The following is a 23,892-nucleotide window of genomic DNA, read 5'->3' as shown; positions in this document are numbered from 1 at the left end:
TGCCATGAAATTAAAAGGATAAGCTTAAAGCAGCATGTAAAGAGTTATTCTGCAAGCTGGAGACTTTTTATTTTTTGTTTTTTGGAGGCTTTTTAAAAATTTAGTATTTAGCAAGTTAGGTGACTAGGAATATTCAAAAAAAGAAAAAAGCAGATGGAGACAATTTCTGGTCGTGAATTTCATCGTGTCTCCTTATTAATACCTACCTTGTATGCTTTCAGCTTTTCATAGCATACTCCTATGTACAATAAACACGGTCAAATGAAACTCATCACTTTGTGAATTACACACAAGATTCCACGGGAAATTCACTTCACATTCTTTGGATCCCCAAAAGAATTTTGTAGGGACACAATTTACCGAAGGTGCATTGCTGAATCCCTAAGTGTGAACTCAACAGCATGTGTGTAAATTTTTGAAATCCTCTGCCCATCCTGCCCCTTCAGAAGCCTTAGGGATTTGAGCTCCGGCCAGCCTTCCTGCTAATAAAATCTGCTGTTAGAGTCTCCCATGTAGAAGCAGCTTTCCGGCTCCAATCTCTGACTCGTTCAGCCTACTTGCCTCCACTCCAGCTTCCACCATGGGCCTTCTGGGTGACCCAGAAGTCCTACAGGATGTCTACCTGCCTCCTGGGACCTTCAGTAGCCTCTCCTACATGGGAGTGCCTGGCGCACACATCAGCTCCTCCCTGGCCTCGCCAGCATCACTGCCAAGGTCAAGGCCCAGTACCAGCTACAGCTGCAGCCAGACCAAAGCTGAGAACATGTACTTGATCCAGTACAGGGAGCTGCAGACCCTGGCTGGGAATCACGCAGATGCTCCCCAAAAGCTGGAAAACAGAGAGTTCCGAGATGAACTTCAGCCTCAGTCAACTCCAGGATGAGATGGAGGGCCTCCAAGGCCAGAGGGCTTCCCTGGAGGCCACCATAGCAGCGTGGGGGGGCTGGGGGAGGGAGGTGGAGTGCATTAAAGAGATACTCCAGGGCCCTGGCCTTGGCTACCGCCTGCGCTCTTTCTACTCCAGCTTCGGCTCTGGTGGGGGCTCCAGCTCCTTCTGCAGCGCCAGTTCCTTCAAAGCCATGCTTGGTGAAGAAGATCAAAACCCGTCATGAGAGGCTGGTTGTCCGAGTTGTCTGATGTCCTGTCCAAGAGAAGCAGCCGCTATGGTGCCTCCTAGTCTCCCCCATCTGGTGCCTGCCATAGAGCCTTTGGGGGAAGGAGCCATGCAGGGGAGCATTGGGAACAGGAAACCCACCTAAGGCCCATCCCCAGTCCTCAGCTGACGCTTGGGTGTAGTCTGTTGCCCTGGGTACTCCTCTTGCCCTTGCCTCCAACTAAAAGCCCATTCAAGTGCCTTTTCTAAAATAAAGCCTCAGGGCTCCAGTTGGCTCAAGTCAATAGAGCATTTGACTCTTGACCTTGAGGTTATAAATTGGAACGCCAGGCTGGGTGTAGAGATTACTTTAAAAATAAAATCAAAATAAAATAAAGCTTCACCTAGTTCAAGTCAGTACAGCATGCAACTCTTGATCCTAGGGTTGTAGGTCGGAGCCCCAAGCTGGGTGTAGAGATTACTTAAAATCTAAGTAAACAAAACCTCAGTGGGTTCAGCCAAAAACAAATCCACAAAGATAAAACCCTGCTGTTGGGGAGTGACATCACCAAGATGGCAGCATAGGTTGCTCCTGACATCATGACCTCTCACAGGAACAGCCAGTGACTATTCAAGATCAAGACACCACTGAGAAGCCCAGAAAATGCAGTTGAGGCCAAAGCATGCCCTGGAGACCAAGAGCTTCTACATTAGAAGGGTAAGAAGTGACTACATGTTGACTGCACTGCCCCTCCCCTAAGACAGCCTAGCGCCACACAGAGAGGTCTCCCCTGAGCCTCTCGTTATTCCAGTGGGAAGAGAGAACCCCAGGGGGACAATTGGACTCCCCTGAGCAATGTGGGCCACTTCGGAGGAGCCCCTCCCTGATCGCACACCAGGGGAATCTGCAGCTGTCCGGAATCTGTGATGGAGAAGTGGGGAGAGACTTGTAACAACCGGCACACGGCTCTCAGCAGACGGAACTCATGCTTGCAGTGCCCAAGGGGTAATCTCGATCAGCAGTTTTGCTCATCTGCAGAACCAAGTCAGGCGTGCACTCTGACCAGGCCACGTGGTGGGGTGCAAATCCGTCTGTTTCAGATCCTCAGACATGGAGTTTTGCTGGACCTAGAGCTCAGTTTGCCCATGCCCAGGCAAGGAGCTGAGTCACAGCACTATCTGCTGGGGAGTGTCTCCCAGCCCCATCTGACCGGAAGGGCTGGTGACAACTTCTGGAAGCTGTGTGGCCCAGCAGCACTCAAGCTAAGAGGATGAGCGGAGCCGATGACCCGCAGGGCAAAGCCAGTGTGGGGTGCAGTGTTCCTATGCTGTGCCCAGGCAGGGGTCTGATCCACAGCCAAAGGGGAGGGTAGTTCCTGGCTCCGCCCAACCTGAGAGCTTGTTGGGGAAACTGAAAGTAGCCTGGTGCAACTCAGCCCCCTTCCCAGGAGGCAAGGGAGCAGAGACCGGGCCATGCCTGCTGTAGAGGGTGTCTTCTGGCCCCGTCTGATCAGAGGGGCTGGCAAAACACCCAGCAGTACTCTAGCCTAGACACAGGCAGAGCCCACAGTTTTCGGAGCAAAGCCAGTGGCCCTGTTTGGGGTGTGGGTGGACTTGAATTAAGAAAATCAATGAAGAGCTGTACCAGCTTTAGAGCTGCTTCTCCTGCTGTATCCAGGCAGAGAATCTGATTTGTAGCCATGCTGCTCACTGGAGACAGACTTCAGTGTGTGCAGCCAGGGAACCTAAGCAGAGCAGGCAGGAAGCTCTGTAGCCCATTCCACAGGGCCACATACAGTGACACTGGAACACAGCACAGCCCATGGCTTTCCATCTGCAGAAAAAAACAATGGCTTCACCTGACCACAAAATGCAGTGCACACTCTAGCCTGATTTGGGCACCCAAACAACAAGCTATATAAGACTTGGGTTCTGTCCTGCTACCCTAAGGCAAGGAAGTCAATTCATAGCCTCATCTATTATTGAAATAGTTCTCAGTCCTGCCCATCTAGCAAGCCTGTAAAGCCCATCCTACAGCCTCACTTGGGCAGGGAACCAAGAGCCAGCTGTCTTGTCCAGCTGTTCTCATCCAGTGACACACTCTCCCATCCCCATCCTCAGAGCGTGAACAGCTGCCTCACCCAAAAATAGACCATAATAGTAGGCCTCTTCTATTCAAAGACATTACCAGCAGACATACCCCAAAACCCGACTGGGCTGACTGGTAAAGAATTATCTCTCCCAAAGTAAATCCGTAAAGTCTGAGAGAGGAGCCCCATTACTCAAATACACAGATACTAAGTAAGGAATCACGGATCACAAAAAATCAAGTAAATATGACACCACCAAAGGAAACTAATTAAAGTTTCAAGAACTTACCCTAAAGAAATGGAAATCTATGAACTGTCAGATGAAGAATTCAGAATAATCCTCTTAAGAAACTTTAGTGAAGGCCACCTGAGTGGCTCAGTCAGCTAAGTGTCTGTCTTCAGCTCAGGTCATGACCCCAGGGTCCTGGGATGGGGTCCCAGATTGGGCTCCTTGCTAAGCAGGGAGTCTGCTTCTCCCTCTGCCTACTGCTCCCCCTGGTGTGCTTGCTCTCTCTGACAAATAAATAAAATCTAAAAAAAAAAAAAAAAAAAAAAAAAAAAGAAGAAAGAAAGTTTAGTGAACTACAAGAAAACACAGAAAAATAAATGAAATTAGGAACACGATGCATGAAAAATTGAGAAGTTTAGCAAGGCAATAGCAACCATAAAAACAAAACAAACCCACCCCAAACCCCACCAAACCCTAGAAATTCTAGGAGTTGAAAAAATACAATAGCTGAACTGAAGAATTCAATAATTTCAAAAGGAGACTCAGCCATGCCAAAGAATGAGCAACCTGAATGAGACACTGGGAATTACCCCATCAGGGAGCAAAAAGCAAAAAGAATGAAAAAGAGTGAATAAAACCCATGGGAATTATGGAACACAATGAATTATGGGACGCAATGTGAAGCAATATTCATATCATAAGAATTCCAGAAAGAGAAGAGGAAGAGAAAGGGACAGGAAATATATTAAAGCAACAATGGCTGGAAATTTCCCAAACCTGGGGAGGGAGATGGACATCCAGATCCATGAGGCTCAAAAGACTCCAGATAGGTTGAACCCAAGTAGGGCTTCACTATGACACATTATTATATTAATAATTAAATTATATTACATTTTATTATAATTAAATTGTCAAAAGTCAAAGAAAGAATGTTAAGAGCAACAAGAGAAAAGAGAGATTTTATAAATAAAATACCTGATATGTTAGATAACAATAAATGTTATGGAAAATAGACAAGAAGGGTAGAAAAGGAAATGTGTGTATGTGTTTGGGGGGAGATTTTTTTCTCTTCCTTTCCCCTACTGTCTGTGATATGATTACTAAATTTGTTACCTTCCACCTCCTTAATATTTCACCTTTCCTTAACCATCATCTTCAAATTCATGGTGCTACTTTAATACACATGGCTATTCAGTAGGCCTGTCTCTCTCCTTCCTACTGTGCCAATTCGTTCATTCATTCTCCACACTCCTGCCACAGGAAACTACTGAAATTAAAATCTCTGTTATTTGCAGCAATTGTTCAGCACCACAGGTTTCTCAAGGCACGTACTCTCAAGAGCCCTTCATGAAGGAAACAATAATCAACATCTATAGTCTGAGAAATAGCAGAAGCTGCCTCTAAAAGCAAGAAATAGTTTTAAATAATTATTTAAAATTTATTTTTAAATTATTTAAAATTAAATTTAAATGAATAATTTAATAATGCCTTTTGAAGGCATATATTTTAAACTTTGAGAGCCGCGTGAATTCTGCGTTCTCTATGATATAACCTTGATGGCTTTACTCTATTCTTTAAAGTTTTAAATTATTTACCAGCCAAAGTATTTTTTTAGGCCCATTGACACCTCTACCCCAATGCCCCCTTCCCCTCCAGGAAGATGAGTGTCTGTTTTTAAAGTGTGAAATGAAGGGAAAGCTCTATTACTTCTATGAATTGTACTTGCTATTTGCTAAGAGTTATAAAATTATTTTAAGTCTTTATTCTCAAAAGAAAGGCAGACTGCCACGTGCAGCGCCTCATTTGGATGTGTCTGGAGTCTTGGAAGCTTGACTACCCTACGTTCTCCTACAAATGGACCTTGAGAGCTTGTTTGGAGGTTCTAGCAGGGGAGCGCAGCTACTCGTATACCCTTGACCGAAGAACGGTCCTCTCCTCTATCGGGGAAGGTCGTCCTCTTCGACCGAGCGCGCAGCTTCGGGAGGGACGCACATGGAGCGGTGAGGGAGGAAGGGGACACCCGCCTAGCCAGCCAGATCAGCCGAATCAACCCTGGCGATCAATGGGGTGACAGATGTCGCAGCCAGATCGCCCTCACATCCGAGAAACAGCGGCGGCGCACCAGGTATATAAAGCCTAAATCCAATTTTACTTTTAGCATAGGTCGAGTTTCCTTTTTCATACCTGATCTCTAAAAGGCCTTTTCTAACTAAAGTTGTAAACTACACAACACTTTAAGGCCATTTTACATCTCGCAAAGCAAAAATTTCTTTTGAAACGTGCTTGAATTTGGGCTGTTTTCATTGTATCCAGAATGCCTTGCAGATGGGTGGGGCATGCTAAACATTGCGGGCCCTATTGGTGAAACTTCCCGGAGCTTCGCCCATCCGAGCGCCTTCTGGCGGCCAACCCCGCCCGCCTTGCTGCAGACCGCTCGCCGAGCGCTTTGTGCAGCTCCGTGTGCTCCGAGCGGACTTCAGGTCTGTCTCCCTCCTGCCGCCCCTCTCTCCTCGCCGCGTTTCTCCTCCCCTCCGCTCCTCGGCCCCAAGCCTCCTACTCCATCGTCCGTCGCAACTCTCCCCAGCTCCCCATTCAGTCCTTCTCGTCTCCCTCCCTCCGGTCCCTTTGGTGCTTCCGCCCCCATCTGGGCTGACGTGGGCTCCTTGGCTGGGGCTGGGGTCATTCTTGGCTCCGAGTGCGTATTATTTTTATTAACGCGCTCTGCGGAGTCTGAATCCACGGGTTTCAGTGGGCGACTCGCGCGGATCCTCCCGAAGCCCGGGTGTAGCGTGGGCTGAGCGGGGACCGGAGTAGCCCAGGACTGTGGTTTCGGGTGGCCGAGCCCGTGGCCTGGGCGCATTCCGAAGGTGGGAGGCGCAGCTCCCAGCTGGGGCGGGGGATGTGCGGGACCCGGGGCGGGGTGGGGAGAAGCTACCGCAGGCTGGACAGGGGACGCGCGTTTTGCAGACAATAGTATCGCGCGGCCCGTCCACCTCCGCGTTGCTGTGATGACCAAGTAAGATGCTGCTGTGAGAGCGCGAATTCTTGCAAGGGTTCCGAAGGGTGCACACTTCCCCGCGGCCCCCCCCCCCCCGCGTCTTGCCTCTCCAGCTCGAATCTGGAAAATTTTAAATTTTCAAGGTCAAAGTATATGACGTTCTGAATCTATGAAGTACCTTACTGCTGGCACAAATGTCTGTATAACCCATGTCCCCAGCTTCCCAAGATCCAGAATCAGGAATCATAAGTAGACACCGTATGAAAACCAAGGTGGTTGTTTCTTTTAGTATTTGGAAATGGTGGTAGGTTTTTATGGAATGAGGGAAAACGCAGTCATTTAAAAAAAAAAGCGAAAACCCCCACCAAAACCCGGTTTCCTGTGCCAAAATCCTGAATATTCATTTAGCCCGTGAGCGCCAAATTGAAGACAGGACACAAGACTGCTCGTTTAGGAGGAGCTGCGCATTTGTTTTTTGTTTGGTTTTGTTTTTGTTTGGTTTTGGTTTTTTCCAGAAAGCCTGAAAGGCCATCATGGCAGCGAAGCCCAAACTCCACTACCCTAATGGAAGAGGCCGGATGGAATCCGTAAGATGGGTTTTAGCTGCCGCCGGAGTCGAGGTACCCTATATGCTGTTTCTTCACAGATTTGTCGTACAACTTTGAGACTTTTGAGGAAAACATCAATGGCGGAGTCCTGTTCTCATTCTCTGCCCCCTAACACAGACAGGCTTGGTTGAGTCAGAAGACGCCCTCCTTGCCAGGGTTATTTTTCTTTACAAATGGAATGTGGTCGATGGAATTTTATTTTACTTTAGACTTTTACGTAATCATTAGCTTCTGATCTGCCACCAGTAAGAATTTATTAATAAGGAGGAAAGGAATGAACCTGAAATTTGCCAGTGATGACTTTTGTTAATTAACACAATCTGTAGGGTAAATTTCCTCTTCACTTAAATGGCTTCTAACCGGTAGCCTTCTTGTCTGTCTGCCTCTGGTGTAGGCTTTGACCCACAGTGTTTTTATCTTTCTTTTTGTTCTCTTAGCTTCTTATTTATGGAAATGTTCCAGTTGGTACAGAGGTTGAGAAAACATTGCCACACATTTCCCCTCATCCAGTTTCAATAGTCATTTGCTTTAAAACGCTGCTCTGCTCTCCTCCATCTCCTCCATTGGATTTTGTGGGAATATTTTAAAGCAAAATCCAAGCATCATATCCTTTCATCGGTGATGAGTGTTTCAGTTTTTATTTGTAAAAGATGAGGATTTTAAAACGCAACCACAATACCGCAATCACACCCAACAAAATTAACAATTTCTTATTAATATCTGAAGAGTCTGATTGTCTCAAACAGGTCTTTTTATAGTAAGTTTATTCCAGCCTGGATCTAAATCACACCCACACATTGCATTTGGTTATGTTTCTTTCAGTATTTTTAAAATCTGTCACAGTTTCCTCTGCATTTTTAAAAAATAAACTTTATGTATATTTGGGAATAATTTTAAATATATAGTGAAGACAGTGCATGTAATGGCGACTGAGTCTTCCCTAATGATATCATCTTAGGTAATCATGTCAAAACTAAGAAGTTGACATTGATGCCCAACTACGCTGCAGACTATTTGAATTTAATGAGTTTTTCCAATCATGTCCTTTACTGTTGTTGGATCCAACATTATACTCAGTCACTATGTTTCCTTAAGTCTCTCTCAATATCACAGTTCCTCAGTCTTTTTTTTTATTTCATGATGTTGACAGTTTTGAAAACTCCTGATCAGAATTTTTGTAGAACTCCCTGGTTTGGGTTTGTCTGTTTTCTCATGATTGTGCTGGGGTTTGGGACTTGGGGGAAGACTAGCACAGAAGTCAAGTGCCCTTCTCATTGCATCATATTAGGGGTGATATTAACATGAGTTATCCCTGGTGCTGTTAACCTTGGTCAGTTGGCTAAGGTCATGTCTGCCAGGTTTCTTCATTGTAAAGGGATTATTTTCCCCTTTATTATTTCCAAACAAGTCATTAAGTTCAACTCACACTCAAAAGCACAGGCATTAAACCCCACCTCCTGGAGGGGGAGGCATCTGCATTTAGAATTCTTACATAAGAGAGATTTTTTTTTTCTTCTTTTATCTAGTCAAGCATTTCTTTATATCAGTACGGACGTAAGTATATAGCATTTATTTTATGCTTCGTGTTATAATCCAATAATGTTTTCTTGCCCAAATCATCCCATTTTGGCCATTTGCTGTTTCGGGTTGGCTCCACGGCTCCCGCTCTCTTTCTTTTCTTACCCTTCAGCTCTCTTTTACGTTTCTGGCACTTCAGGACACTCCAGGCTCTTCTTTTATCATCCTTGCCCTGGCCCTAGAATCTGGTATTTCTCCAAGGAATCCTGGTCCCTTTTGCCGGCAAGTGGTTTTAGCAACTAAGAGCTGAGTGCCAAGTGTCTGTATTTGTTTTCGTGCCATTTCTTTGTGGAAGAAACTGTCCTATAGAATTTCCCCCATTCTGGATTTGGCTGCCTTACCCTCATTTTAACCTATTCTTCTCTTCCTGTATCTCCTGTTAACTGCTAGTTGAACCCAGAGCTGTCATCACGTCTCATTTTTTCTCTCTAAACCTTTTTTTTTTCCTTTTTTTTTTGCCTGCCAGACTCCATCATAGGGATACTGTAAACATGTGTTTATTACACAGCATCAAGGGATGCCTGATGTCTGTCTCCCTTTCAGAAGAGCTGGGCTTGATCACCATGTTCCAGAGATGTCAGCCTGGTCCACACATTGCAAAATCTCCTCCATTACCTTCTCAACTAGTGGTTTTAGCATCTATTTTTCATCACCATTGTTAGGGATTACAAAATGGTTATTTTTCTGTTTCTATGAGTGTATCTGAATTTATTAACTGTGTTTCTCTTACAAAGAGTAATTTTTTAAAAAGATTTATTTATTTATTTGACAGAAATCACAAGCAGGCAGAGAGGCAGGCAGAGAGAGGAGGAAGCAGGCTCCCTGCCGAGCAGAGAGCCTGATATGGGGCTCCATCCCAGGCCCCTGGGATCATGACCTGAGCTGAAGGCAGAGGCTTTAACCCACTGAGCCACCCAGGTGCCCCACAAAGAGTAATTATTTTTTAAAAGATTTTATTTATTTATTTTACAGACAGAGATCACAAGTAGGCAGAGAGGCAGGCAGAGAAAGAGGAGGAAGCAGGCCCCTTGCTGAGCAGAGAGCCCAGTGTGGGACTTGATCCTAGGACTGCATATCACGATCCCAGCAGAAGGCAGAGGCTTTAACCCACTGAGCCTCCCAGGTGCCCCCAAAGAGTAATTTTTAATTCCCTTGAAGAACAGTTCATATAGGAAAGATCAGGTAAATGCTTGATGTAGTCTCTTCATCAATTTTCAGAATACTTGGTCATTACCCTAGCAACCTCCAAAGATGGCAAATGAGGATTGTTGGGTTTGTGTTTTGTTTGGTTGGTTTGGGTTTTGATTTCTTTGCTTTTTTTTTTTTTTTTTTTTTAGGATTTTTACTTATTTATTTATTTGTCAGAGCAAGAGAGAGCACAAGTAGGCAGAGTGGCAGGCAGAGAAAGAGAGAGAAGCAGTCTGCCCGCTGAGCAGGGAGCCCAGTGTGGGGCTTGATCCCAGGATCCTGGGATCATGACCTGAGCCGAAGGCAGCGGTTAATCAACTGAGCCACCCAGGCATCCCTTTGTGTATCATTCTAACTCACTGTACAGTGTGTTATAATTTGCTAAATTAGTTAATACCATTTTTATGTATGAATTCTGACTTCTGACTTTTCTTGGTAAGTCTGAAGAGCTGATGGTATTAGGTCCTCGTTTTCAGAGGGCAGTAATTGCTAAATCTGAGTAAGGAAGGACTGCCACTGTAGATGGACCTTTCTAGTTGATCACGCTCCCCAGCATTTCCCTGTTGTCTCAGGATAGATTTTCTAGTTGTGTTAAGGGGTGAGTGAAAAAATTCTTGGTGTTCCATGTCCTGAACCTGGTTGGCTTATTGATGTCACCTGTCTTTCCCCTGTGTGTTTCTGAGTTTGAAGTTCTGGCTTATTTAAGAGGTTTGTAATGGGTGTCTTACTTGTGTGTTTAATATAATCCTTTGCCAAACCCTCTCTTTCCAACCTTCCTACTCCCCTATTCCTCCTACTCCCCTGTGTATGTGTCAAGATTCTTGGTGACAGCAGTAGAAAAACCAACCCTAAGTAAGTTAAAAAACAACAACAACAACAACAACAACAGAAAAAACATGGGTCCCGTGACCAGTCACAGCAGGCAGACAGGTGAGGTAGAGTATTGGCCCAGCGGATCCCAAGCCCACCCTTCCGACCCGTGTGGAGGGAACTAGATTAGCCTCCCTTACTAGGGGCTGGCCACATAGAAGCCATTCCCCAAAGATAGTACTGGTGACGAGACCTCCATCCAAAAAGCACATGTTTAGTTAAGCACACAGATCTGAACAGTTGTGGAGACGGGCTGGCAGCCCACTGGGTAAGTTCATGGTTCCCAATGTCGCAGCGCTGGGTTGAGCCTGTCATGTAAAGCACACACATCTGAGTCACTCGGTAACCAAAACCTGCTGAAAGGCAGCCCACCTGATTCGGACACTCGGCATCCTCGCTCTCAGTTAGTGGCTTTGGGTCCGCAGATGTTGCTCTCTGCTCCCTGCCAAGTGTTGCTTCATTGCTGCTTGGGGCTTAAATTACCTGAAGACCCCCCCCCCCCCAGAAACCCAGTCCAATCCCCCTGGGTAAGAGGGAGAGTAACACATATAAAAGAAGACTCAAGTGCTACAAACTCAGGGCTTCTGGGCCCTTCATGTAAAACTGACAGTGTGGATAAGGGAGTGGTAAGCATTAGAGCAGGTCTGCAGAATATCCCACTGGAAGGGTACCCTGGTTAGGGAGCAAAGGCCACTGATTGTGTAGATAGAAATCAAGACACAGTGTCTGTCCTTGAAGCCTCGCACAATACTGGAGTCACCAAGCTCCCTCCAAGGTCTGCCTTGTGATTTTTTTCTTCCCTCTCCCATTGTCTCCTCTACCTGCACTTCCGTGCTGGCTTCTTACTGAACCCGTTTTATAAAGCTGGGGACAGAGTGTCCCTGGTGAGAGATCACACACATCTTGCATGATGTTCCCAAGAAGTCAGAAGCCAGAATCAGAACGCTTGAGAAAGATTGGCTTTAAGAAATGTGCGTTTCTAGCCTCAACTGTGAATCTCCAAAGAGTGGGCTTGAGTTCTCACACACACGCACATACACAGATGCACATGCGTCAGTGTACACACACATACACATTTTCCTATATGCTTTAAATGATCGTGGTTATAAAAGTTTGCAAAGTGGGGGGCGCCTGGGTGGCTCAGTGGGTTAAAGCCTCTGCCTTCAGCTCAGGTCATGATTCCAGGACCCTGGGATTGAGCCCCACATCTGGCTCTCTGCTCAGTGGGGAGCCTGCTTCCCTTCCTCTCTGTCTGCCTCTCTGTCTACTCATAATCTCTGTCAAATAAATAAATAAAATCTTTCAAAAAAAAAAAGTTTGCAAGGTGTAGTATGGCGGGAGTACTACCTGCACTACATCTGGCTTTGCACCAGCAAAAAAAAATGGCCTGACCATTTTTTTTTTTTTAAGATTTTATTATTTATTGGAGAGGAAGAGGGAGAAGCAGGCCCTCCACGGAGCAGGGAGCCCGATGAGGGATTCAATCCCAGGACCCCGAAATCATGACCCAAGCGGAAGGCAGGTACCCTGGTGCCCTGTCCTGAACATTCTTGCCCAGAGGTTGCTGCTCAGGGGGCACCAGGTGGTGTTCCTGCCAGACCCCTCTCACACCACAAGGATCCCAGCAAGTAGCAGAAGCCATACCTATACCCCATTATATGGGTTCAACTCCCCCATCAGGTGGTTGAGCCAGAAGAGGGGAGGATTGCTGATTTGTGCTAATCAGCTCTGCCCCTCCCCAGGACGATTCGGGGGAGAAACACGGGGACAGACATGGGTGGGGAGTTGTCAGGGGACTTGGTGAGAGGAGGTCTCCCCTTCCGGACATGAAGCACATTACTGCATTAAGGCACTTTTTTTTTTTTTTAAAGATTTTATTTATTTATTTGACAGACAGAGATCACAAGTAAGCAGAGAGGCAGGCAGAGAGAGAGAGGAGGAAGCAGGCTCCCCGCTGAGCAGAGAGCCCGATGCGGGACTCGATACCAGGACCCTGAGATCATGACCTGAGCGGAAGGCAGCGGCTTAACCCACTGAGCCACCCAGGCGCCCCAAGGCACTTTTTTTTTTAAATGTCCAAGAAGAGGAACATGCTTCCACCATTTCTTTTCCTCCCAGCTTTTTAATTTGAAAACTTTCAAACCTACAGAAAAGTTGTGATAGGATAATGGGCACCTTTGAACTCAGTGCACTAATTGTTAACGTTTTGCTTCATTTGCTTTCTCCCCGTGCCCCACCCCTGCCCCTGCCTTGCTTTTTTTTCTTTTTTTTTTATCAATCATGTGAAGGAAGTTGTAGACATCAACATGTATTTTCCTCCTAAGAAAAAGTAATTGTGCTAATAACCACAGTATCATTGTCACAACTAATAAAACTAATACTAATTTTATTAGTATTGATCCATATGATCCGGTATATGATCCATATTGAAAAGTTCCATACTGTCCCCCAGATGTCTATATTCCTGTTATCTGTGTAGCAGTTTTAACTGCCACTCCCCTTCCCTGCCCCCAATATCCAGGACCTAATCCGGATTCAGGTGTTTGGTTATATTGTCTCTTAAGTCTATTTTCATCTAGAATAGTATCTACTTTTTATCCTTTTTTCCTCCCATACCCTTGTCTTAGAAGAAGTGTGTAAAGAAGAAAGTGACTCTTTTGTATGAACTTGGAAACCAAATTCCATAAAGAAGAATTATCTGAGGAGGGGTGCCTGGCTAAAGTTGAAATCTCTTTTATTTTATTTATTTTAGCTTTTTTTTTTTTTTTTTTTGAGACACAGTGAGAGAGGGAACATAAGCAAGGGGAGTGGGAGAGGGGGAAGCAGGCTTCTCACTGAGCAGGGAACCCGATGTGGGGCTCGATCCCAGGACCCCGGGATCAGGACCTGAACCGAAGGCAGACGCTTAACAACTGACCACCCTGAAATCTCTTTTAAATAAAGATTTGTCCTTGGATGATGGAGCTCAAGTTTTCATTCAAGAAGTGAATGGAAGTCTAGAAAAGGAGAGCCATAAGTGGTGAGGAGGTCAGAGAATGGCAGGAGGTCAGGGAATGGCAGAGGCAAATCCCTCAAACCTGCTATTCTGAAACCTTGCACACCCAGGAGAGGCTTAAACACAAAATAAATTGTTGTTTAAAGATTTTATTTATTTGAGAGAGAGAGCATGAGCAGAGGGGAGACTCAGAGGGAGAGGGAGAAGCAGACTCCCCGCAGAGCAGGGAGGCCAACATGAGGCTCATCCCAGGACCCTGGGATCATGACCCAAGCTGAAGGCAGACGTTAACCTACTGAGCCACCCCGGTGCCCCCAAAACAAGTTTTCTATAGGTTTGAAAGAGTCAGCCGTATTTGTTACAGAGTGCCCCACATTCTGCACATGCCTGATTTTCACTTTGCATTTAGATCTGGGTCACAGTGTTAACCGTGCCCTTCTCATTGGGTCACAGCAGGAAGCACACAACATATCCGTGTCCCCCGGTGGGGAGCTAAGTTTGATCACTTGGTTAGATAGATGGTGAGATCTCCAGATCCTTCCCCCACAAAGCTACATTTTTCCTTTCTCATAATTAGCTTGCAGGATGAGACTTCAAAGTTGTTTGAACATTCTCCACCTTTATAACTCAGTGATTTCAGCATCCTTCTTGATCCTTATCAGAATCAGTTGTAGATTACAGATTGGTGATATCCTTATTTTATCATTGGTTAGCACTAATTCTTCCGTAAAAAAGAACTTTCCCTTCCACCTTTTTGAGTATCATCACGTAAGGACACAGGGATTTTTTGTTGTTGTTACTGGTATGTGTAATGATCCCTAAGTGACATTACTCTTCTGATGCTTGAATTGTCCCAGGCTTGCCTAGAGACTCCTCCTCAAGTAGGGTCCTGCATGCCTTTGCCGTATCTTACCGGTCTTTGAGCTCGTCTTTGCTTTCTAATCTACCAGCAACAACCTTTTCTCCAAGGAGCCCTGGTTGCTTTTAGTGGGAAACCAAGATGTGGGTGCTAAGTATGCTCATTCTCTCTGCTTCTGAGACAGTTTGACTTGATATTTTCAGTCCTGATCCTATAGTGACCTATGCCTTCTTGGGGTGGGGGGCGGGTATCTTTTTTTTTTTTTTTTTTAATTTAGTTTGATGAAGAATTCTTAGAAACAAAAGAACAGTTGCAGAAGTTGCAGGATGGTGAGTATGGAAATGAAACAACTGTTGGTAATACTGATTTTTCCTCTAGGTTTTCTTTTTAAAAGATTTATTTTTAAAGCATGTGCATGTGTGCATGCAACTGGGGAAGGGGAGGGACAGAGAGAGAGGGAGAGAGAGGATCCTAAAGCTGACTCCTTGAGCTGAGCATGATATGATGCCCAATTTAGGGCTTGACCTCACAACCCTGAGATTAGGACTGAGCCAAAATCAAGAGTCGGACACTCAAGTGACTGCGCCGCCCGGGTGCCCCAATAATGATTTTAAGAACTGATTTTTATGTGGAAGGGCAAAGATGCTGACACGAACACTCAGAGCAATATCCTAAAACCAAAGGAGAGAAAGAACTGAAATTGCCAGTAAATCACTTTTAGTCAGTAATTCCCTGAGAGCTTGAAGGGATTGAACCGTTAGGTCAACAGCTCTTCTCCATCCCTTTTTCCTCTTCCTGCCCTCCTCTGACTACTCCGGCCCCTCTTTTTTGCTCTCCTTCAACCCTTCCCTCATTTTCATATTCCATACCTCACTTCTTCCAAATTGCCTGGGGCACCGGTGTTTGCTTGAAGTATACAGCCACAAGTCCCCATTTATACTGGGCCGCCTTTCTGTGGTGCATAGCAGACAGCAATGAATTCAGTGAAAGGCCTCCCTTAAACTCCTGGTCGGCCCCACTCCCACCATGCGTGCCCAGGCTCTGTAAGGAATACCCCGCAACTGTAAGTAGCCTTCCTCCCAATCATCAGCAGGGTGTCTCGGCCCAACTAAAGGCTCCCTAGCGAGGGACCAGTTGCAGTGGCAGCCTTCATATCTAACAGTGGCCTGATGTCACTGGGCATTGTGCGGAGTACCCATCTCCCCCAGACCCTCAGGTACCGTCCCAATCTTTGAGCCCCTTGAAGACTGGGCTAGATCCTGTATTTGCCTCTCTGCAAATATAAACAGCAAATCTTAATACAGGTTTGTTGGAGAAAACAATAGGCTGCTGTCGATCCCTGACAGTGAACTTGGTTGTACATGGTCTGTGGCTAGGGCGTGCACGAATGCCAGTTGGTGACTTTGGTTTTATGCTCAGATTTTCTAAAGCTGTGCCATCAGTAGAACATTCTACAGCAGTGGAAACATCCTGTTCTCAGTTCAGCATAGTAGTTGCTAGCCACGTGTGTCTACTCAGCGCTTGAAATGTGTCAAACATGCTTAAGGAATGGAATTCTAAATTTTTCAGAATTTTGATTACATGTAGGTTTCACTAGACACATGCACCTGCTGGCGGCCGTGTTGGCCAAGGCAGCTCTGCAGAAATATCTTCACTGCATTCCCCCCTGCCCCTTGCCCCAGTGGGTAAGTATTTCCCCCTGCAGTGAAAAATGAAAAGGAAGGTTTAGAACAGTGCTGGTTTTCAAGCTTCTTTGAGAGTTCAGTGTGCTCCCCTGAATGAAGTTGAAGTTATCTGGGAGTTTTACATGGGTCCCTTTTCATGCGGTTGGGCTTGGTTGGGAGCACGGGGATAGGGAAAAGATCAGTATTAACTCCGGGTCTCCATTCTTAGGTAACCACCTGCTGTTCCAACAAGTGCCAATGGTTGAAATTGATGGGATGAAGTTGGTGCAGACCCGAAGCATCCTTCACTACATAGCAGATAAACACCACCTCTTCGGCAAGGACCTCAAGGAGAGAACCCTGTACAGTGTCCCATCTCAAGTGTCCTTGCTTGTCATTCACTGATACCTTAGCTGATTAGCAGTCTCTACAGCACGACCGTCTCCTTTGTGCCGTGTATCGTTAGTGTAAATGGGGAAGAATCAGTACAGAGGGTCTGGGTAAAACGAAAGAGAAGAATTGAGTTCAAATGCTGGATCCTCTCTCTGGGGTGTGATTGTTTCAGGTTTCAGCATTTTTCAGTGCTTCGATGCTGCTTTTTACTTTCCTTGCAAATTTATTATCACAAAGCATGAAGAACAGGAAGCTGCTATGCCATTATTCAAGGCCAGGGATACTGTGCCTTGATGATAATTTTGATTATATTTTTAAACGCAAAGCCTGGTCCTTGTACCTCCTAAGATGTGTGATCTAGGGTGAGGTGCTGGGTTCCACAGTCCCACCGCGTGTCCCACGCAGTGTACAGGTAGCGCATACCTAATGATGTTATCGGAGTCCATGAAATAATGGGGGTAGAGCATTTAGCACACCGAGCAGTCCATAAATGATACCCGTTATTTTTATAAATCTGAAATTCCACCCACACCAAGCATGGGTACTAGAGTAAGGGTAGGGGCCTGGGAGAGGGGGAATGTCATGATTCTTGTGCTTACTGATTTGTGACGGATTTTTCTGAATTACAACTAGAACTGACTTTGCATCTTTGCTCTTGGAGGCAGATATAGGTGAATGCTTCTGGATTGCCAGAATCTTAAGAAAAAAGCACTCTGAATTCTCAGTCGTGGAAGCCGATGAGTTCAAAGAAGGGGAAACTGAGGAAACTTTCATTTTGTTTTGTTTTAAGGATTGACATGTACGTGGAGGGAACACTAGATCTGCTGGAACTGATTATCATGCATCCTTTTCTAAAACCAGATGACCAACAAAAGGAAGTGGTTAACATGGCCCAGAAGGCTATAATTAGATACTTTCCTGTGTTTGAAAAGGTAGGTGGCAGAGAAGCCTGTGAACACAGCCTAATCAGATGACCAAGGGAGGTGACGGTAGCCGTCAGCACAAAGCAGGGTTGTTTTGGAGCCCCTCAGATGCTCCTAGGGCCGTATTATTCAAGAAGCATCGGGAGAATATGGGTTCACCCCATGTGTGCGTTACTGTCCTTACATTCACCATGAGCCCACCCTGTGGGAGATACAGAAGAGCAGAAACTACCTAATTCCTTCCTTCTTTCATCCCACAAACCTTTGTGGAATAGCCGTTGTGTGTTAGATATATCCTACCTGATGGTTCGAGGTGATGAGAAGACCATTGTTTTGTTTCTCTTCCCTTTGCTCTTTTTGTTTCCTGTTTTGTTATTTTCCTCGTCTTATTAGTAATATATCTGCTTTTCTGAGCCTTAGAGTCTTTTTCTCCATGGAGAGGAATGGTTTTCAATGTTTCCATTAAAAAAAGAAGTACAAACGTAGGGAATTGGTAGATCTCCTCTGGCCATCTTTATGGAATTAGATTTAAGAAGGAGAGGTATTTTCTGGGTTTTTCCGTTGCTTGGTGTAATGGTCTCTTGCCCACAGGCACTTGGTGAATGTAAAATATGATAATGTAGAAATGTGGGTGTGATGAGGGAGGAGCAGGTGGCTTGGTGAGGTTGCAGACTAAGGTGGGGCTTCTCCCAACACATCAGCTACAAACTGTTATCCCGTTGACACATAGTGGAATGGAATCCCAGGCAGCTTGAGGGACACTCCTAAGGTGGGGAGCCAGAACTGGACAGGCTTCAGACTATAATTCTGGATTCATGTGCTCTCCCAGTCCGGCTTCAGTAGCTATATTTGACTGGGAGTTTATGGAGAGCCCCTGTCAGACACACACCCACACTCATGGGCATCCAAGAGTTCACTGCAAAGAAGATCCTCACTTCTCTAGCACTGTTCCTTTCTTCTCCCCCATTATCATCTATTCCCATGTATCTCTGAACTTACATGCTCTCAAAATGGACGTCAAGATGAGCTCTGGAAGATAGGGAAAGAAGCCTACTTTTTTAATCGTCATGTCTAGTTAATGACCGAGTCCTGATGTTTACAGAAACACAGAGCTGCCAAGTGACATGAGACTCCTTGAAGGGAACCTGTTGCTCACATCACATCCCCCAGCCTCCTGAATTTGTCACCCGTAATTCATTTCTGTAGGTACATTTATGGAATGGGTGTATCCTTTTGAAGCTCTGGATGCTAAATCCAGAATTAGTATTTTCTTCCCCTTCTCCCCTTCAGTGTTCATTCTGATACGAAGCAGATATATTATAGTAGTTCTGTTTCTATACCCAGTGTGCATTTTCTTTTTGTCTGATATAAGGAGCCTCCTCTTAGTTGATATTACTTATAAAATACTGAGATACTGCACTGATTCAACAGTTTCATCAGTTTTGCCATGTAAAGTATTGTAAGCAATGCAAAACATTTGTATCCTGTAGGTTTTAAGAGATCATGGGCAAAGGTTTCTCGTTGGTAACGAGCTGAGCCTTGCAGATGTGATTCTACTACAAACCATTTTGGCTCTAGAAGAGAAAATCCCCAATATCCTGTCTGCATTTCCTCATCTCCAGGTAAATAAAAACCATGTTTTAGAACATTGGCCCAAAACTCTTGGGCCTTCCTTCAATGTCTGTTGATTGGTTGGCTGGGATGTGTTTGTACTTTTTTAGATTCTAGTTCGTGAAATGGTTTTTCTGGTCCCCAGATCTTTAGAGCTAAAAGATCACATACCTGTGCAAGGGATTTTAGCTTCGTTTTGTTTCATAACTACACTCTTGAAACAAACTCCATACACAGTTTGCCAGTGAGGCTTTCCTTAGTGGTAATTGCAGGGATGAGGGATTCCTCCTCTGCGCTGTATATATACAGACAGGAGGGCTTGAGGGTCAGTACCAAAAACAGTCTTATCATCAGGGTGTGGCTCCCAGTCTCAGAAATACTGTGCTCTCCAACTGGAAACATTCCAGCCTGAGTTCTGGGAGTTGATCAGTGACATGCAAAGAGTTCCCACCATTCCCCTTCCCAGAAATTCCAAGGAGAGACTTGCATGTGGCTCCGCTTATTTCTCAGTATTATTCTACTAAGATTGATCATAGAACTTCAAAGAAGCGGAGGGCTTTATTTTTTTGTTTTTTGTTTTTTTTTAAGATTTTCTTTATTTATTTGTCAAAGAGTGTGAGCATGTATACACACAAGTGAGGGGAATGGCAGGTAGAGGAAGAAGTAGGCTCCTTTCTGAGGAGGGCACTGTAGTCATTGACTATATTCCCTGTGCTGTACATTTCATTCTTAGGATTTATTCATCCCATAATTGGAAGCATATACCTCCCACTCCACCCATTTTGCCCATCCCCCTACTCCTATCTGGCAACCATCAGTTTGTTCTCTGTATTTATGTGTCTGTTTGTTTTGTTTTTTAAATTCCACATGTAAATGAAATCAAGATACTTATCTTCCTCTGACTTATTTCCCTGAGTATCATACCTCTGCGTGCATCCATGTTGTCACAAATGGCAAAATTTCATTCTTTTTTATGGTCGAGTAATGTTCCTGTGTGTGCGTGTGTGTGCATGTGTGTGTGTGTGTACTACATCTTCCTTATCCATCTGTCTGTGGTTGGACACTTAGGTTGCTTCCATAATTTGGCTATTATAAATTAGACCACAATAAACATAGGAGTGCATATATCTTTTCAAATTAGTGTTTTCATTTTCTTTGGGTAAATACCCAGTGATAGAATTACTAGATTGTATATTTCTACTTTTAATTTTTGGGGGAACTTCCATACCATTTTCCATAGTTACTGCACCTAAATACAGTTTATTTTTTATTTTTTTTTAATTTTTATTTTTCTAAATACAGTTTTAATTAAAGGACTTCAGAATCTAATGCCAGGTCTGAATTGAATTAAAGGGTCATTCATTCCTGCATTTAATCATTGATTAAAGGGTATTAAAGGATATTTTAAAAAGTCAGAATTCACAAAAATTTTATTAGACATGACAAATAATGAACCTTGGGTAATTCTTGAAATGATAAATCCTATAGAACAAGCTTCTAAATATTGGTACAGTATTGATAAAAGAGAAATTTGTCATTTAAATAGCTTTGACATAATTATTAGCTTTTGTCGGTATTAGAAATATATATATGTATGTTTGTGTGTCTTTGTGTGCATGCTTAAGGCTGTGCTTTGTACATTATAGACATTTAATAAATAGTAGTTTTTTGAATAAATGACTTCTTTGAAAAATTTAACTAGAATAATTATATTTGATGGATATACACTTCTTCCTATGGTTGAAAAATATTGCTAGATCAAACAGACTTCTATCTCAATTTCTGAGAATTGGTAAGGTTTGACACTGAATGGACAATGTGATTTCCCTCAGTATGGTTTACATAAACATCTGGTGTCTGGTGTCTGAACCCTAAGCCATTAAAAAATGCAACTGGCTATCTCCCACACATATCCAGAAAGAGGATTCATTTGCTAATAGGGGTAAAAAAGTACAAGGAAGCTGAATTTTAAAAAAGAAAGTGAAGTGTGCTATATGATGACCTTTTGAAGTACTTTTATTTATATGGCTTGTGCATTTTCTCTGAGTAGATCAATATATTTAAGGTAGTGATTTTTCCTTCCTTTTTCCTCTTAAGCAAGCATCATAATCCTAATCTAAGCATCTTTAAAAATTTTTTTAATCTCTGAAAAAAATTCACATGTTGGTCTGAACGTGAGGTTTGCGTACATAAAGCCTGGTCTAGATCCCAGCCATTGTGGACCAAAATCGTCAACAGTCCACACCAAGAAATCAGATCCCAAGCAGATGCTGGATTACATTTCCAGTTGGGTTCCTGTAACAAATACTTCTCGAACAGATTTTTTCATGGACCATTTTACACAACCATATTTTTACAGTTACCTTTGCTTTCACATTACCTTTGCTGTTAACCTCGAACTGTTGTGTTTTCCTTTTACAGGAGTTCACGGTGAAAATAAGTAATATCCCTACAATTAAGAAATTTCTGGAACCTGGCAGCAAGAAGAAGCCTCCTCCTGATGACATCTACGTGAGAACCGTCTATAACATCTTTATGCCATAAAACATCTGTGAGTGAGAGCTAGCGCCTAGAGATTTCTGTGTCCACAGTAGAATCTTAATTGATGCCCTGATCCCAGCTCTGTCATGGTGCTATGTATAACCTTTCCTTAATTGGGTCTTTCATGCCGAGATCTTTTCTAGAAACATTCATTGACCTTTTGTTTTGTCCAGTGAATAATTGTTAACACCGCTTTTTCCTGAAAGCCTTTTCGGAGAGGCTGGCATTTCAGTTAGATCTGATGTGGTGACTCATTTCCTGACAACTAAGCTGGGCAGGACCTTGTGTTCTCCCTTGAGCTTCTTACCCCCTTCTTCTTATCCCTTTCTAAAAGCCCTCCAGTCTCTTCCTGATTTTTGGTGTTTAATGACAACAGAATTTCTAGTGAATAATTCTTCTCAGCTATAATAAATCTGTGGTAGTAATGAAGGCAGTCAATATTAGCCAAAATAAAGAATTTACAAATCACTGCCCTGTTGCCAGAATTTTTTTTATTAATTCTTTGGTAATCTGTAACATATTCCCATGGTTCAGAAGTCAAGAGGGCATAAGAGGGTGTAGAGTTGGAAGTGGTCTTTTCAGCCCTGCCCCCCAGCTGCACGGTTCTGCTCCCCACAGAACATAGTTATTGTTTGTATATCCCTCCGGTTGTATTTGATGCACACATAAGAAAATTATATATTACTTTTTTTTAAAAAGATTTTTATTTATTTATTTGGCAGAGAGAGAGAGACAGGGAGAGAGAGAATACAAGCAGGGGAAGCAGGAGAGGGAGAAGCAGGCTTCCCACTGAGCGGGGAGCCCAATGTGGGGCTCGATGCCAGGACCCTGGGATCATGACCTGAGCCAAAGGCAGCTGCTTAACAACTGAGCCACCCAGGCGCCCCTGTATATATATTACTTACATCTTCTTACTATCTAAATGGCTATTTATAGGCTGCTAATTTTTTTCCATTTCAGAACTGAAAGTACAGTTTCTTAATATTGCTTTGAACATATTAATTGAGCACTTCCTATGTGCCAAGTAGGGTACCAGGAGGCAGAACCCTAGAACAGAGCCCCTGCTCTAGAACAGTTCAGCACACAGTAGGTGAGAGAGATGTGTACCCAGCCAGAGTAATTTTGGAAAAGGAAGAATTGCTGCTTTTCGCATCTCTGGTATTTCAGGAAAGTAAAAAAGCCGAGGAGAAGCCAGTGTTTGATGAGAGTCTCAGAGAGGGCACACTCATTCCTCCCTGCAGGAGGGATTTTTGGCCAGAGGTGAAAAGCCAACACCAGTCGTGAAGCGCTCATTGATGCCTGTCCCGATCAATGCAAATATCTCAGCATTTTATTCGAGAAAAAGCAAGGGCAGGCATCCAGGTGGTTGTTTGTGTTCCCACGTTCACAGTGGGGGCTTCTGTCATCACCATGGTACTTAAAATTGTGGGACAAACCATGACTGAGGGCAGGTGCAGTGCCAAGCCAGCCTGAGGAGCTGTGATGGCCCAGGCTGCTGCTTCTGAGGGAGAGGCCCGGGCTCCCGCCAGGCTCCTGAGAGCCCAAGCCAAAAAGAAGAAAATAGGAGCATGCATAGTATGGGATTACCCTGTCCAAAGGTAGTCTGGCCTTCGCTTCTGGGAATTGATCTCTAAGCCCTTGGACTGTCCTGCCTGATGGGAGCCCCCTTTTGCCTTGAGGCTTTGAGTCAGCCGGATAATAACCTACGATTTAGGGCGAGGGCTTTGAGCTGCACCACAAAGCAGCGTAGGGTAGGGTCTTTGGGTCATGTGGTGTCAGCTCCTCTCTGGAGGGGCTGGAGTCCAATCAGCTAGATGGGCCATCAGTTATGCCCACGTGACGGAGTACTCCCCAGAAGTCCAGACTCAAGGCTCCGGTGGGCTTCCCTGGTTGACAGTACCCCCATTGTCACACATGGTTGTCATGGTGTCAGTGCCGTCCACAACTCCGTGGAGACAGCACGTCTGGAAGCTCCACATGTAGAACTCTCCTGGATTCTGCCCTGGGCATCTCTACCCTTGGCCAATTTTCATCTGTGTCCTCCCTCTGTAGTAAACCACAGCTGTGAGTAGAACAGCTTTCAGTGTGGTCTGTGAGTTCTAGTGGACTGTGGAAGCTCAGGCTGGTGTTTGGGCACCCCTCAGCTTGGAGCTGGTGTTAGGAGTGAGGGTGGCCTTTAAGGAAGAGAAACACTTTATACTTATGTGTTGATTAATTTATGCATAGGAACCATACATTGACTTGATAACCCA

General features: G+C 44.5%; 1 protein-coding gene across 2 annotated transcripts; it reads left to right on the top strand.

Annotated features, from left to right (window-relative positions):
• The first annotated feature begins 5,791 nt into the window (after positions 1 to 5,791).
• On the top strand, positions 5,792 to 22,108 carry GSTA4 (glutathione S-transferase alpha 4). 2 transcript variants are annotated; one of them, XM_032340257.1, is made up of 7 exons: positions 5,792 to 5,892; positions 6,926 to 7,030; positions 14,786 to 14,837; positions 16,402 to 16,534; positions 17,356 to 17,497; positions 18,979 to 19,110; positions 21,521 to 22,108. In XM_032340257.1, the coding sequence occupies exons 2-7, from the start codon at positions 6,944 to 6,946 to the stop codon at positions 21,641 to 21,643; spliced, it is 669 nt and encodes a 222-aa protein (XP_032196148.1). In that variant the 5' UTR covers positions 5,792 to 5,892; positions 6,926 to 6,943; the 3' UTR covers positions 21,644 to 22,108. The 2 variants fall into 2 exon arrangements, with proteins under 2 accessions (XP_032196148.1, XP_032196149.1); XM_032340258.1 differs by lacking the exon at positions 14,786 to 14,837.
• The last annotated feature ends 1,784 nt before the right edge of the window (positions 22,109 to 23,892 follow it).

The sequence above is a fragment of the Mustela erminea genome, chromosome 4 (assembly GCF_009829155.1).
Source record: "Mustela erminea isolate mMusErm1 chromosome 4, mMusErm1.Pri, whole genome shotgun sequence".
In the NCBI taxonomy this organism is placed as follows: domain Eukaryota; kingdom Metazoa; phylum Chordata; class Mammalia; order Carnivora; family Mustelidae; genus Mustela; species Mustela erminea.
The sequence above is the reverse complement of the archived record's forward strand: the minus strand, read 5'-3'. Positions and strand labels throughout refer to the sequence as shown.